The following is a 16,015-nucleotide window of genomic DNA, read 5'->3' on the forward strand; positions in this document are numbered from 1 at the left end:
TATATATATATATATATATATATATATATATATATATATATATATGAGAGAGGTCAGAATTCTTGCTCATGGCAAACACTTAAAAGACACATACACTCACATTATCTCCTTTCTGCTGATACATAGGGACTTAAGTTACAATGGGCAGACTGGCTGGAGAAATGTCTAACTCAGTATTTTGGTTGAGCTCAACAAGTATTTACTGAGTAATTTTCAAGTGCCAGTTACTGTGGATACAAAGATGAATATCACATTGCCTGAGCCCTGGTGGACTGTACAGTTCAGTGGGAAAAGAAAGGTTTGTAAACAACACATTATCATGTAAGATGACAAAACGATAAAAAGTATAGAATACAGAATAAAAATTGTGAGGTTAGAGGCAGTTTTATGCTGTCACTTGAGCACATTGATGAATAATGCATACAAACTCTCCAGGAAAGCCAAAGCAAGAAAGGGAGGCAACAGAAATATTATATGCAAGAAAGTACCAGATTACAGTGGCAATGCTGCAGAACTAAAGAAATCTGCACCATCAAGCAGAATGTACTGGACAACAAATGGCAGCTGAGGATGGAGACATAGTCATGAGATTAATGAGCAGCCTCAGATGTTTCTTTAGAGGGCTAGGACTTTATTCTAAGAGAAATTAATAAGGCATACAATTAGGATTAGAAAAATCATCTAGAAGAAAAATGAAAGATGGCTTTGTGGTGGTAGAAATTGAAAGACTATTTAGAAAAACTGAAAATAGTCTCAAAAATAACCTGGAGAACTAGACTAAAGGGAGATGGCTTCTAGATTTAGGACATAATGTCAACAGGAGTTGGACTAATATGAAAACTGAATAAAAGAAAAGGTTGAAGGGGATGGCAATTTTTAGGTTTAGGGACACACTGAAAAGACAAGGCACATTTAAGAGCCAACAACTGAAATAAAATTAGGAGCAGTTATGTGTAAATGTGAGAATATGGGCTGAGGGCAGTGGAAAGATGATGAAATCTTTTTCTATTTCCCCATGAAATAAAAATGTGCAGACTATAATTGTCCAGAGACTAAATATTCAAGGTCATATCCATTCCATTTTAGAAAATCTTTTTCACCAGAATTTAAAATATAAGAATATATATAATTAATATAATAATTTACCAAATATTTAATAAACTATGTACCAGCATTACTTCTATAGTGTTATTTTTCATTTAGGAAGTATAAACACATTGATATTTACTTTCAGTAAAATATGTATTTTCATGAGCATAAAATATTCAGAAATATTTCATAGGGTTATTTTTTTGCAAACAAGGTATTAATTTCCTCAATTATGATTTCATCTGTTGTAGGTCTTCAGAACATAAACTTCACAGCTAGAGAGGAAAAAGCAAATATGTTACTTGTATCACATTCCTATTAACAGTTATGAATGGTTACACTGATGCTTGCAAGACAGAAGTTCTGGATATATCTGCAGTTACAAATAACTAAGCATTCCAGAATCAACTTACTTTAGGTGATTTTTATATTCATATTTTAAAAATTATATAAGCTTCAGAACTTAGGAAATTATTTCAAATACTGCTCAAAGTCTTTAATCTTATGGAGCTCAATTTCTGGGTGGCAGTTAAGTACATGAAAGGGACTGAGGAAATAATGGGTAAACTGTAATTTCAGCAATAAACTGTTATTTTGATTTACAGGGATTTAGAATTCTTTCCAAATTCATTGACAAATTCCAACACTCTATTAAGGACTAGCCCAGGAGTCTGAAACTCCAGCCAGCATAAAAGGCTGTCTTCTTTCATCACTAAAGCTTTCTCCTAAAGGCCAATACCCAAGTCCCTTTTGTTAGTCATAGTGGGTCCCTCTACACTAGTTCCTGTGAACCAGTGGCCTAGCCAAACTTTTAACACAGAGATGTACTCCTTAGGACAAGCAAGGTTACATATATATGGCTTCCTCAGACACATTCAGGCTTTCTATTCTGAAGCCTCTTATCACTATTAGTCCACAACAGACCACTTCTCTCCTAAACTAGTATTCTTCTGTGACAGAAGTTGGATTTTCCTTTCCCTTCCTCTGAGCAGACCTGTCTTTCAATAAAATGGCAAACTCTCTTTGTCTTCTATTTTCTTCTTAGCTTCATGTCACCCACAGGCTTAAAAGCATCAGAAAGATCTTTCTCACCCCAATGAATGTCATCTTCAACAGAACATCTGTGCAGATCAGCCCAGTTTTGGCCACATCCTGTTATTTGGTTGAATGAATGAATATAGGTTCTTTTTTTTCCCCCACTTGTTTCTGTATCCCACTCACAGGACTACTTCTACAGATCAGGGAGCCTCCCTATCATGGAATGGTCACAGCTGCCTCAAACATTTGGAAGTTAAACCTCAGAACTATATCAGATTGCTGTCACTTCCACATCAGCCACTGTACTTAGGTGACAAAGTCAGAAGGCTGGGTGGAGTATGGTAAAGGAAATACAAGTGCTAACTTAACAAATGTCTGCCCTTTTGGTGTAGTCATGTGGAGAGAGGAGTGGTAATCTGCCAGCTTTATCTGAAAAACTGTTTTTTCCTTTTTACCCAGTATTCCAAGATGTCCACCTGGAGTAAGTTCTGCATCCTCCAGGTTCCCACTTCCACGTGAGAAGAGCAGCCAAGTCTCATCTTCCCTATGTGCCCCTCTCCTCCCAGCCAGATTCTTAGGTACTCTTTCTAGAGAAACCATCATAAGCTAAATGCCAGGATTAATCACCACTGTGAAGTTTCTGATGTCTGAAAAGGACTGAACTATGTCTGAAGAATTTTCCACATTTGATGCATTCATACGGCTTCTCACCAGTGTGAATTCTGTAGTGTTCACTAAGGTGTGCATATTTGCGAAAGGTTTTTTCACATTCGCTACATTTATAGAGCTTCTCACCAGTGTGAGTCCTATGATGTTCCGTAAGAGATGAGCTATGAGCAAAGGCCTTCCCACATTCTTTACATTTATAGGGCTTCTCCCCAGTATGAATTCTCATATGCTGAGTGAGGCAGGTATTCTGATTAAAGCCCTTGCCACATTCCTTACATTTATAGGGTTTTTCTCCAGTGTGACTTCTCTGATGCCGAATAAGGCAAATGCTCTGGATGAAGGCTTTGCCACATTCGCTGCATTTGTAGGGTCTTTCCCCTGTATGAATTCTCTGATGCTTAGTGAGAGGGGTGCTCTGAGTAAAAGCTTTGCCACATTCCTTACATTTATAGGGTTTTTCTCCTGTATGAATTCGCTGGTGTTTAATAAGAGATGGACTTTGACAAAAGGTTTTACCACACTCCTTACATTTATAGGGTTTTTCTCCAGTATGAATTCTCTGGTGCTGAGAGAGGTTTGCCTTTGTTTGAAAGGTTTTCCCACATTCATCACACTTATGTGGCTTTTCCCCAGTGTGAATTCGCTGATGTTGCATAAGATTTGAGTGTTTACGAAAAGAAGAGCCACATTCATTACATAAATAAGGTTTCTCACCTGTGTGAATTCTCTGATGATGTATAAGGTGTGTATTCTGACTGAATGCCTTTCCACATCTATTACACTTATAGGGTTTTTCTCCGGTGTGAATTCTCTGATGTTCAGTAAGATGTGAATGATTGCGGAAAGAATTCCCACATTGATTACATTTGTAAGGTTTCTCTCCAGTGTGGATTCTCTGATGCTGAGTAAGAAATGATCGACATCGAAAGGCCTTCCCACATTGCTCACATCCATATGGTTTCACTCCAGTGTGAATTCTTTGATGTTGAACAAGGAATGAGCTACGACTAAAAGCTTTCCCACACTCTTTGCATGCATATGGTCTCTCTCCAGTATGAGTTCTCTGATGTTGGGTAAGGGATGAGCTCTGAGTGAAGTTTTTTCCACATTCCTGACATAGCCAAGATTTTTTCTGTGTGGAGAGAGTTGAACACTTACTATGGTCTGAAATCTCACTTGTATGTATATTACATGTTTCCCACTGATGCAGACTGTCTTCTGTAGAAACCCTGAGATGTGTAACAAGGCTTGAGGTCAAAAGCAAGCTTTTCTCAAAATTATATTCTTGACTAAACATTTCAGGGGATGCTTCTCCGTGGATAAAGTTTATTCCCCCAAAACCTCCTGGCCCAGGAGCCTCTTCCCAAGAATTTTCCTTTATGTCCTCACTGGCATATTTTTCTTCCAACATAGAACCCTGCTGTTCATCCTCTTGGAATCTCTTTGCTATTCTCCCTGGTGGATCAATTTGAACAACACCCTGCTTTGCAACAGGTTTGTTCTTCCAACCTAAAAGAAATCACCACAGTAAATATCTCTTGTGTCTGACAGAGCTGGTCACTGAAACTGTGGGACCCCAACTTTCACAGGTCTCAGTAATGGCCTATGAGTATAGAATAATAAAAGCAAGCATGGCAAATAAGTCAGAGTTGGTAGAGATCTACATTAGGGTAATGTGATCACCACTGATGAGGAACCTCATGGAATGGGCAGCAAGGTACCTGTGGAGTGAGTCAATCACAGGCAAGAGTAAAAATGGAAAATAACAGACACTGCAGAGGCTGAGATTAAACCAAAATGGGTAATATGGATGGGTTTTATTCAAAAAGTGGATAATGGGAGAATTTTAAAAGGCAAATGTTGGAAATGATAAAGATTTATTGAGTACCAGGAAAAAGGTGGCCCTGGAGATGCTCATCCATACCTGTTCCCAACATTCCTGTGAGAGAGAGTAATTTTATCTCCTGAGCATTAATCTGTTTCTCTTCTAAAATTTTCAAACCCTTCCTACTGGGTGGCTATGTCTCATACATTGTCCTATACTCACTCACCTGAACAAGTGTCTCTTTCAGTAGCTTTCTCTTCAGCTCCTTGCATATTCAACAACCACAAATCTTCTCCTTGCTTTGATTAGAAAAGACTTCAGGCTTGGAAAACCACCAACCCTGCTCATGGGGGGAAAATGGTTCCGTTGGCAGATATCATTTTCCCAGCAAACAGAAAAATGAATAACAATTGTTGTTTGGAGAAACTAATAACACACATAATACCTCTCAGGATAGCAGTGTGACTATTTCAGCAAAAATTCGGGTTGGCATGCAGCCATCTAGGTTCACAAACACCATTTTTCAGCTGTTCAGGAAGTGGTAGACTCAGACAGACTGTCCAATGCTCAAGCACTTGATGAATAAATCCAAATGTTATTTTTTACCTTAAATTATAAAGACAAAGATTAGACAGATATGAATATTCGTGTCACTTAGTGCTCTCTGTTCCTTATACAATAATCTTTACTAAAAGTCAGTTAATATAATCATAAGCTGCACAGGAAAATGGCTTCATGCAAAGCCTAATGCATTAGATCTGTTTCATTAATTTCCACCATATGTCAATTAACCTGGATCATGCCTAGGGATCTCTAATGCAAATTAAAAATATGCTGATTGTCCTTTCTTCTAGATGTTATATCAATGAAACAATTTTTTATTCAAGCAGGCAGCTCAATATGAGCACATAACGATATTTATTTTATTTTTATGTGGTGCTGAGGATCGAAAACCAGTGCCCCGCGCATGCCAGGCGACAGCCTTACCACTTGAGCCACATCCCCAGCCCCCACAATATGAGCACATAAGTTGCTCTTTAAAAGAAAAAAAAAACTTTAATTGTGAAATTCCTGTTTTGAGTTTTGAATGTTTTTTTTTTTAAAGAGAGAGAGAGGGAGAGGGAGAGGGAGAGGGAGAGAGAGAATTTTAATATATATATATTTTTTTAGTTATTGGCAGACACAACATCTTTGTTTTGTATGTGGTGCTGAGGATCGAACCCGGGCCGCACGCATGCATGCCAGGCGAGTGCGCAACCACTTGAGCCACATCCCTAGCCCGAGTTTTGAATGTTCTTAAGAAGATCATGTGTAGGCTTTCCTGGTTCTCTTTCAGAGGAGGAACATAACAGGGCACACAATCCTAAAGAGGTATCACACAATCCTAAAGAAACTCAAACAGCAGAGTAGAATTTGAGAGTAATCAGTGCTAGACACTGAGGGGTTTGGGGGAATAGTCAAATAATGCCCTTGCCAGTCTTGAACTTGTTATCATATCTAAACAAAGAAAATTAAATCAATAATTTCAAAACAGGAAATTAACAAAAGTGAAAGTATAGGGTACTATGGAATACAGGAAATATAGGAATATAGGAATATAGGAAACCAAGCCTCTGTTAAGGAGCCAAATAGGAACTAGACAGGAGTATACTATATTTACTAATATAGTAAATAAACTATATCTGAAACTAAACATAAGATTCCTAAGGAATCAAGCACAAAATTTTGAAAGAATGAAAAAGACTCAGTACAGCTAAACTGTTATGCACTAGAAATCAGATAGAAAGCCTTAGGGCAAGGAAAGCCCAGATCAAACAGAATCCTGCAAACCATTTAAGGATTTAACCCTAAAGTGAACAGAAAGTCACAAAAGATTTGATAAAATATATGATTCAATCTACTATTGTATAAAAACAATCCTCTGCCCACAGCATGGAAAGAGTGCATGCAAAGGGTAGAGGGTGGGAGTGCATGGCTGCGAGTCTCTGTGAGGCTGTTTGAATATGCAGAAAGGGCACTGGACAAACTATAAGACAGAATCATCAGGACTGGATGAGTATTGTGGGAAGGAGGTGAGAAAGATAAGTCAAGAATAATTGGCAAGTTTATGGCTTCAATGATGATAGTGACATACAGTGAAGTGGGAACACTGAACTGGGGAAGAAAAAGATACATTTAGTTTTGAAATGTCTGAAGGAAAAGTAAAACATATCTGGAATAGAGGAGAGAGGTATGAGCTAAACACTTAACACTGAGAGTGTTCTTTGTTTTGTTTGGTGGTGCTGGGGATCAAACTCAGGGCCTTACACACACTAGGCATATACTTCAACACTGAACACCCCCAGCCCCCTAGAGTTTTTGACATAGAGTAACTGAAATCTTGAAAGTAAATCACAAAAATGCCTGCATTCTCTCACCTAGTAATTCTATTACTAGAACTTTCTCATAGAGAAGTTCTCAGAGGGAAACAAAAACTGGAATTTTGTTTCATGTAAAAAAATATCCCCTGCAATGTTGTTGGAGATAATTTTTCTGTTGGTAGACATTGAAGCTTAGAAAATTATGGTACTTCCACTTAGTGGAAATTATAGAAACATAGCAGTAATTAAAACGAAAATATGGACAATTTGGAGAACTACTTATGCAAATATATAAATTAAAATGCAGAATATTAAAATTTCTTCTTGATCTTATTCACACTGATCTTTTTAACAAACATATATGAAGCAAACATATGAAATATGTTTGTTTGGTGAATGTGAATAAGATCAAGAAGGAAAAATAATTACTGTAGTGATACTGAATTATAAATAATTTTCCCTAAATTCCTCTACTGTCTATATTTTACTTTACTCTTTTAAAAAAAATTCTAACTTAAATATGAGAATTGATATCAAATTGCTATCTGTGATCATCCTTGAGGTATAAAATTGCAATACACTTTTGCTTTAGAGCTGATCTTTTTGTAATATTTGAACATTTTCCCATAGAAATAAATAACATCTATAATCAGATGAAAAAAAAAGCAAAAAAAATACAATCAGATGGTTCCCAAGATTTTTGTGCATAGATCACATTGTTACTATAATTTTAAAAAACAGGCAAAATACATTGATAGAATATATATATAAGTTACTAAACTGTAAAGATCATAGTTTTAAAGAATATTCATGAGAAAATACTTTTATGTTGAAGCAAATGGATATAAGACACCAATCCAAAATATATATATATGCATATACTAAGTAAGCTCTGAGTAAACAAATTATTTTTTTTAATATTTATTTTTTAGTTTTCGGCAGACACAACATCTTTGTATGTGGTGCTGAGGATCGAACCTGGGCCGCACGCATGCCAGGCGAGTGCGCTACCGCTTGAGCCACATCCCCAGCCCAAGAAGTTATTAATACACCAACTTAGCAGAATACACACATTTAAAATAGAAAAGAAAATTCACCAAAATTAATATAGTTATCTCCAGATCAGTAAACAAGTCACTTTACTTTGTAACTTTATACTCTTGTATATACTCGATTTTTGCTTTAGTAAACATAAATGTGTTACTTTTATATTAGTCAGAAAAGTTATTTTTTAAAATTTTTTAGTTGTTGTTGGACCTTTATTTTATTCACTTATTTATATGTAGTGCTAAAAATCAAACCCAGTGCCTCACACATGCTAGTCAAGCACTCTACCACTGAGCCACTGCCCCAGCCCCAGAAAAGTTATTTTTAAAACATGGGTTTCAGCACCAAAGGAAAAAAAAAAAAAAAAAAGAAAAAAGAAAAACCCTGAAACAAAATAAAAAAATATCACATTCAATGGATATGGTAGTGGTCTTCCATTCAGAATGAGATGGAAGTGGACTGGACAGGGAGTCAGAACTTTACCCTGCCATATGAGTGGGTCTACCTGACAGACAGGCTTCTTAAATGAAAAGATAATTGGATAATTTCCATTAAGACATTCCAACTCCAAAATTCTCTGAATCATGGACTAAATGAATTAGTTCTTGTAAAGAATTCATAGAAATATCTGTGACATGGTATGCACACAAGATGTGTTGGATGTTATTTTGATCAAAAAACCTATATAGAAGGAAAGATGACTTGGTGATGACCCCTCTTCTCTAACCATGGATCATCTGAGCTGTTACTATATTGTCTAATTGAGGGGGCAGGGAACTTTTTCTGTAAAGGGCCAGAAAGCATATTAGGCTTCATCAACTAAACTCTCTTTCTGTTGCAATTTCAAAGTTGCCTTTGTTCGAGCTGGGGATGTGGCTCAAGCGGTAGTGCACTCACTTGGCATGGGTGCGGCCCGGGTTCGATCCTCAGCACCACATACAAACAAAGATGTTGTGTCCGCCAAAAACTAATATAATATATATATATTAAAATTCTNCATCCGTCCTTTCTCCCTATCTGTTCCTCAGACGTAAATAGTTTTTCCTCAGATGTGAGCGGTTTTTCTTCCGTCTCACTCATCTCCAGGGACAGGCAACTTAAAACAAAAGTGAAGCAAAATAAAAGAGGAATCTTAAAATGGCTACCCATCCTCTCGCCCTGCCCTCATGGGCGAGCAGTTTCACTTACCCTCAGTCGCTCCCCGTACGGGCCACCAAATGCCACAGTCTGGCTGGGCACAATCAGGAGCCACTTGTCAAAAGAAACTAACTTTATTTTTAGAACCACACACGCCAAACAAAACAGCCTCTCAGGAAAAACCCTCAGAGCCTCAACTGCCACCACCGGCTTTCCACAAGCCTCTCTCTCCCACACAAGCTTCTCTCCACCTCCCACAATCCTCCTGCTCTTGAGGCCGATTGGCTGGGTCACGTGGGCGGAGCCAAAAAAGTCCCCCAATGAGCAGCTCCGTGGTCTGAAAGGGCAGGGAAACAGCCCAATGAGCATCACCGCAGAGGAGCCAATCAGCTAGATGTTGCTGGGGCCGAGAAGCCAATCAGCTAGATGTTGCTGGGGCCGCTGTGAGCCAATCATCAGCTGGCAGCTGGAAGTTTGCTGGCAGCTGGAAGTTTGCTGGGGCCCCTTCAGCTGTGGCTCTCAACATCTCACTAAGTTGCTCAAGCTGTCCTTGAACTTGCCGTCCTCCTGCCTCACCCTCTTGAGTTGCTGGGATTATAGGCATGCACCATGGTGCCAGCCCAACCTGTGTTTGTTACTATGGCTCCTAAGTATAATTTGAAGCTGGGTATTGTGATGCTTCCAATTTTACTCTTTTTGCTCATAATTGCTTTGGTTATTTTGGCTGTGTTATTCTTATGTATGAATTTTAGGATTTTTTTCCCTAGTTCTGAGGAGAATATCACTGGTGTTTTAATGGGGATTGCCTTGAATCTAAATATTGCTTTTGGTTGTAAGGCCATTTTGACAATATTCTGCCTATTCAAGGACGTGGGGGCTCTTCCCACATAGTTTTTCTTTCAAGATATTTGTCCATTCATCCAACTTATTGAATATAATGGCATAAAGTAGTTCATAGTATTCTCCTGTTGTGCAGTAAAGGGTTAACTTGAACGGGTTGGGCTGCTCAAATCCAGCATGTTCCAAAGAGAAGACTAGCCCTTGACTTGCTTTGGGGTGATAAACTCGAGACCCTTGGCCTTATTAGACACTTTATGCTAACAATGTGATTTATGGTGAATACTGTTTTTGTTGGTTTGCCTTCCTGGCCTTGCTGTATTAGTTTGGTGTCTGGAGGAACTGGATATTGGATATCTAGTAAGTTGTAAGAATCCTCCAAGCCTCTGTGACTGACACACCCAGAAGAACTCTGCACATTAAGGTTCCAGGTATGCTTTCCTGGTTGGCAGTACTTCATTTGTGTAGTCACATATCATTGCTGGGAGAGTTAAGTGCTATTTCTAAAAATACACTGGTAGGGGACAACCGGAAGCTCCCACCTGATTTTTCCAGGACTCATATGTGCCCTTTGCCTTTGCTGATTTTAATTTATATCCTTTCATTGGAGTAAACTGAGTTCTGAGTCATTTCTAGCAGATCATCAAACCTGAGGGTGGAACTCCCCTGACACTTATCCTTCTGGCAGGTACGAGGGACTGAACACAGGGGTGCCCTAAGCCACATCCCCAGTGTGCCCCCCCCCTTCTGAGACAGAGTCTCTAAATTGCTGAGGCTGGCCTGGAACTTGCCATCCTCCTCTCTCTGCCTCTCGAGCAGCAGGGGTTAAAGGTGTATGCTATGCCTGATTTACTTGTTATTCTTTTAATAGCTGTTGACTTTATAGTGATTTCACTCCTCTAATTCCTTATATTGATTATTTACTTGTGTTGTGTCTCCTTACTTCATTCCTTTCTTTTTCTTCCTGTCACTCACATTAGAGGCTTATCAGTTTTATTAATTTTTCACCAACAGCCAGATTTGGGTCTTATTGAATTTTTCTATTGTTTATTATTTTTATTTTGTTGATTTCTACTCTAAATTTTACTTTTTATTTCTTTTGCTTATTTAGATTTTATTTGCTCTTATTTTCTTAGTTTTCTAGGGTGTAAGCAGATCATTGCTTTTAAAAATTTTTCTTCTTTTCTAAATAAATGTTTAGTGCAATAAAATTTCCCTTAAGTACTACTTTAGCACTATACAATGATTTTTGATGTCATGTTTTCATTTTCATTCAATTAAAAATACTTTTTAATTCCTTTTGATTTTTTTCTTTGAGTCGTGAACTATTAAAATCTGTTACTTAGTTTCCAAATATTTTGGAGATCTTTCTGGAGTCCTTTCTCTTATTGATTCCTACTTTAATTTCATTGTGATCAAGTGGTTTGTATAATCTGAATCCTTTTATATTTACAGAGATTTTTTTATAGCAGATAATATAATCTCTCTTGGAAAGTGCTGTGTGTGTAAATGAAAAGAACATGTATTCTGCTATTATTAGATGGAATCTTCTGTTAGTGCCAATTAGGTCAAATTCTGTATCCTCCATGATTTTCTGACTACTTGCTCTGGTATTTATTCAGAGATGGGAACAGAAATATTATACTGTAACTGTAGATTCATCCATTTCTCTTTACAGTTTTCTCAGTTTCACTCCATAAAGCTTAAAGCTCTGTTATCAGTACATGTTTAGGATGGCATATCTTCCTTTTTCTTTGACTCATTTGTCATTATGAAATGACTTTCTCCTTCCCTGAAATTTTGGTCTGAAATCTATATTTTTATATTAATAGAGCCACTTCAAATTTCTTTTAATAATATCTGCATTGGTGCATCTCTTTTCCTTTTTAAAATGATTTTAATCTATTCCCTACTCTATACAATTTTATTTATTATGAGCTCTTTACTTTGTTGTTGGTGTAGGTTCACAGGGCACACCTTTACCTGTCTATCTGTAGATGTTCTTACACCATACATAGCACAAGAACCTTCCTAGTATACTTCCACTTCTCCTCTCTTGGCCTGTGTGCTGTTGTTTAAACATTTCACTTACACACCTCAAAGTCCACACTGAAATGTGAGTATCTTTGTTTAAATTGTCAGTTACCTTTTAAAGAGGTTTCAGTAAGAAAGTCATATGTGTTTACCCATGTGGACACAATTTCCTGTGCTCTTCATTTCTTTTTGTAGATCCTTATTTCCATCAGGTATTGTTATCCTTCTGCCTGAAGAACTTCCTGGTCTGCTGGTGATGAGTTCTTTAACTTCTGTCTATATGAAAAGTATTTTGCCTTTCCTGTTTGATTGGACATAAAATTCTAGTGTGACTTTTTTCTCTATTAGTACTTTATAGATGCAGTTCCACTCCCTACTAGCTTGCATTGTTCCTGATGAGAAGTCTGCTGTCATTCTCATCTTTGTTCCTTCATACATAAGGTCTTTTCTCTGTTTTTAAGATTTTTACTTCTGTATGTTTCTTGTGTTTGAAATTCTTTAAGCTGCTTGGATATGCACATTTGTTGTTATTACCAAATTTGAAAAATTTATGGCCATTGTTCCTTCAAATATATTTGAGTTTTCTTTTCTCTCTTCCATACTAATTTATGTCCCTCAGTCACCTCAAGAAACTGTTTCAACTATTACTCCTATTTTGCCAAAGATGAAACAGAGGCACCAAGAGAACTAGTCCAGTTTTCACAGCCTGCATTCAAATCCAAGCAGTATGGCTTTAGGATCTATGACCTTAACTATCCTGCCATTCTACTTTTATAATAGTCCTCAATTTGTAAGGAACTAGGGCCAACATTTCACTAAATTCTTATGTGGCTCATATGAGCAGAATGTGAAGACTGATAATCACTAACCCTCCATGATATTTGCATTTTCAAGCCCATGCTTATGTATCCAGATTAATCTTTAGTAAGTGAAATATTATGTATTCTACCACAGAGAAATGAGATATATTTTTGAGATGTAGCAGAAGCTGGTTTTAGCCACTAGCTCTCCCAGTTTTTCTCAATCTTGGAATTTTCTGGTTTGGTTTCCCTGAGATGTTCCTGATTTTTGCCAACTTCTCTTAATCCATTCCTAAGACTGGTTTCCCTTTTTTAAACTTTTGTGTCCTTTCATAACATCAGCTAATGGGAAAGATGGTCATAAGAGTGTTTTTAAAATGAAGTGCTGCAAGTAAGTGAACAGCTTGCATTTTCTTTTGGGAAGCATTCAGAACTCCTTCCATCCATTTAGATTCTAATTTGTTCACTTGTATTAGAATTTTTGTCGGGCTGGGGATGTGGCTCAAGCAGTAGCGCGCTCGCCTGGCATGCGTGGGGCCCAGGTTCGATTCTCAGCACCATATACAAACAAAGATGTTGTGTCCGCCAAAAACTAATATATATATATATATATATATATATATATTCTCTCTCTCTTTAAAAAAAAGAGTGAGAAGAATATTATTTTTTTAAAAAGTTGCCTTTGTAATTTTAAGACAGCAATAGACTATATGTAAATAAATGAGCTTGGCGGTATTTCAATAAAATTTTACCAAAAAATATGTAGGCCAAATTTGGCCCATGTCCCTCGGTTGGCTGACCCACAGTCTTATATACTACCTATAAAGGAAAGTACATATGCTTCCCTAAGTGTCTATTGTGGAGTAATCGGATTGTTAGTGAATTTTTAAAAATATTTTTATTTTTTAGTTATAGTTGGACACAATACCTTTATTTTATTTATTTTTACGGGGTGCTGAAGATTGAATCCAATGCCTTGCATGTGCTAGGCGAGTGCTCTACCGCTGAGCCACAACCTCACCCCCAGATTGTTAGTGATTTTAAGATGCTAAAATGATCTATCTGCAGATCTAGGGGAAGACGGATATTATAATAAAGGGCAAAAGGAAAAAGGATCTTTTGGGGAGGAGTAGCAGGGAATGAACTCAGGGGCATTCATTGACTAAGCCACATCCCCAGCCCTATTTTGTATTTTATTTAGAGACAGGGTCTCACTGAGTTGCTTAGCATCTCGCTTTTGCTGAGGCTGGTTTGAACTCGTGGTCCTCCTGCCTCAACCTTGGAGCTGCTGGGGTTACAGGCATGCGCCACCACTCCCATCATGAGAAAGGATCTTTAATACATCATCTTGCTAATCTAATAGGGAGCTGGCTTCCTTCTCATATCTCTTAAACTATTTCTTCACTGCTACTTCCTTACCCTTCAATAATTACCTAAAGTGGTCTAAGTCAGGTGCAGGTTTTTTTTTTAATACACTTATTTATTTATTTTTATGTGGTGCTGAGAATCGAACCCAGGGCTTCGCACATGCAAGGCGAGCGCTCTGCCGCTGAGACACAACCCCAGCCCCCAGGTGCAGTTTTTCAAGAATTTAAAACTGCAATTTCTTCAATAAGACTATAGTGAAATGTACTAGTCTCTGAAACCCTCCTTAGTCTGCCTGTTGGCACTAAATAACACACAGCTGTAGCAGCAATTTGCATCTACCTTTTCTACAACCTTGGGTCACTTAGTAGCAATATGTTCTTGGGCAAATAACCTATTGTCTCTGTTTCTGTTTTCTTTGCTTAAAAAATTACAGATAATATGCAGTTGCGAAGATCAAATAAATTAGAACTGGCTTTTATACAGTGCTAAATAAATGTGGTTTAAAAATATTATCCAAGTGTAATTATAATGCTTCAATTTTAAAAAGAACCAAAAAATTAAATATCACTCAAACCCATTCATATACATATCTTCCAGCACTAGATTAGAAGCACTTTTCCTTTGGGGAAGCTACAATTCCACTTACGGAGTAATCTGATTGATTATTCCTTGTTCCTGAATTCCATGAATGTTTGGTGATAATGGATTGTAACATTTTGTTGGAAAACAAACGTTGCACACAAGCTGTCACATAACTCCCTGTCAACTCTGAGCCTGGTGAAGAAAACAGGGCACCGACTGACTACTTGACAGTGCAACGTTAGAGATCAAGAGGCAGCCTCTGTACTCTCCAGGATTAGAACTTAGGTCCTGACACTTCCCACTTAAGTGCGGTGTACACTACGAAGACGGTCCCTAAACAAGATTCTTGGTTGTAGAATAGGCTGGGGTTAGAGACTGGTATTGGGACCGAGAATTCTGAGCCCCAGGCCTTCGTTTTCCGACATGGTTATGAGCTCTCCATCATTAACATCCCATTCATTCATCATTTATTCATACATTCACTGTCATCTTCTTAGGTTTATCATCTGTATTGGACACTTAGCTGGGCTCTGGGCTTTGTGGTGCTAGTGGTCAGACTGTAGGCTGGACCCGGCCAAGAAGCCCGGGGTGCCCCGGGTTCCAGGCTGCACGCGCAGACAGCAATCCCGGGAGGAAGCTCCGGCCGGCCGCCCCCAGCCACTGCGCGCCGAGACCTCTCCGTTCCCCTCTCCGGACCCGTGCCGCTCACCGTGAGATCCCGGGGCTCCCGCTGGGCGGTGTGTACGGTCTCAGGGGCTTGTGCAGACCCGGGAAACTGAGTTCCAGTCTCGGACCAGAAAAATGGTGGCGCGGTCGGTAGTGCGTTAGCTGAGTTCTTGCACATCTTCGACTGCCTTTCTAGGAATTGGGAGGATCAGCTCTATGGTATCCTGGAGAAGGCGCGCTCTCAGAGCCTAGCCTGCAAGCTCAGCTTGTTTCCCTTCAAGCCCAGCCACGTTCCTGATGTCTCCCTAAAGATTAAGTCCGGCTGGAACACATACTGCAAAAAAATTATAAAGGGCGGTGTTAGGGGGCTGGGGATGTAGCTCAGTGGTAAAGTGCTTGCTTTGCATGCAGAGGTCCTGGGTTTGATCCTCAGCACCACCAAGTAAATAAATATAAATATATATATTTTTTTAAATCAAAGGGCGGTGGGAAGGATGAAAAGGTTCCTGGATAGAAGTTGGAAGGGGCACTCTCAGCATTGAGCTATTTTAAGGAGCATATTA

The 16,015-nt window shown here is 38.4% G+C and overlaps 1 protein-coding gene across 1 annotated transcript in view; it reads right to left on the reverse strand.

Annotated features, from left to right (window-relative positions):
- The window catches only part of Znf502 (zinc finger protein 502), a 29,079-nt gene extending 13,345 nt beyond the window's left edge, over positions 1 to 15,734 (reverse strand). The window contains 4 exon segments of the mRNA XM_048794799.1: positions 2,923 to 4,305; positions 4,848 to 4,961; positions 5,067 to 5,227; positions 15,496 to 15,734. Coding sequence (XP_048650756.1) covers positions 2,923 to 4,305; positions 4,848 to 4,893 — 1,429 coding nt within the window. The 5' untranslated portion in view covers positions 4,894 to 4,961; positions 5,067 to 5,227; positions 15,496 to 15,734.
- Between the last annotated feature and the right edge of the window lie 281 nt (positions 15,735 to 16,015).

This window comes from Marmota marmota, unplaced genomic scaffold (assembly GCF_001458135.2).
Source record: "Marmota marmota marmota unplaced genomic scaffold, marMar, whole genome shotgun sequence".
Lineage (NCBI taxonomy): Eukaryota > Metazoa > Chordata > Mammalia > Rodentia > Sciuridae > Marmota > Marmota marmota.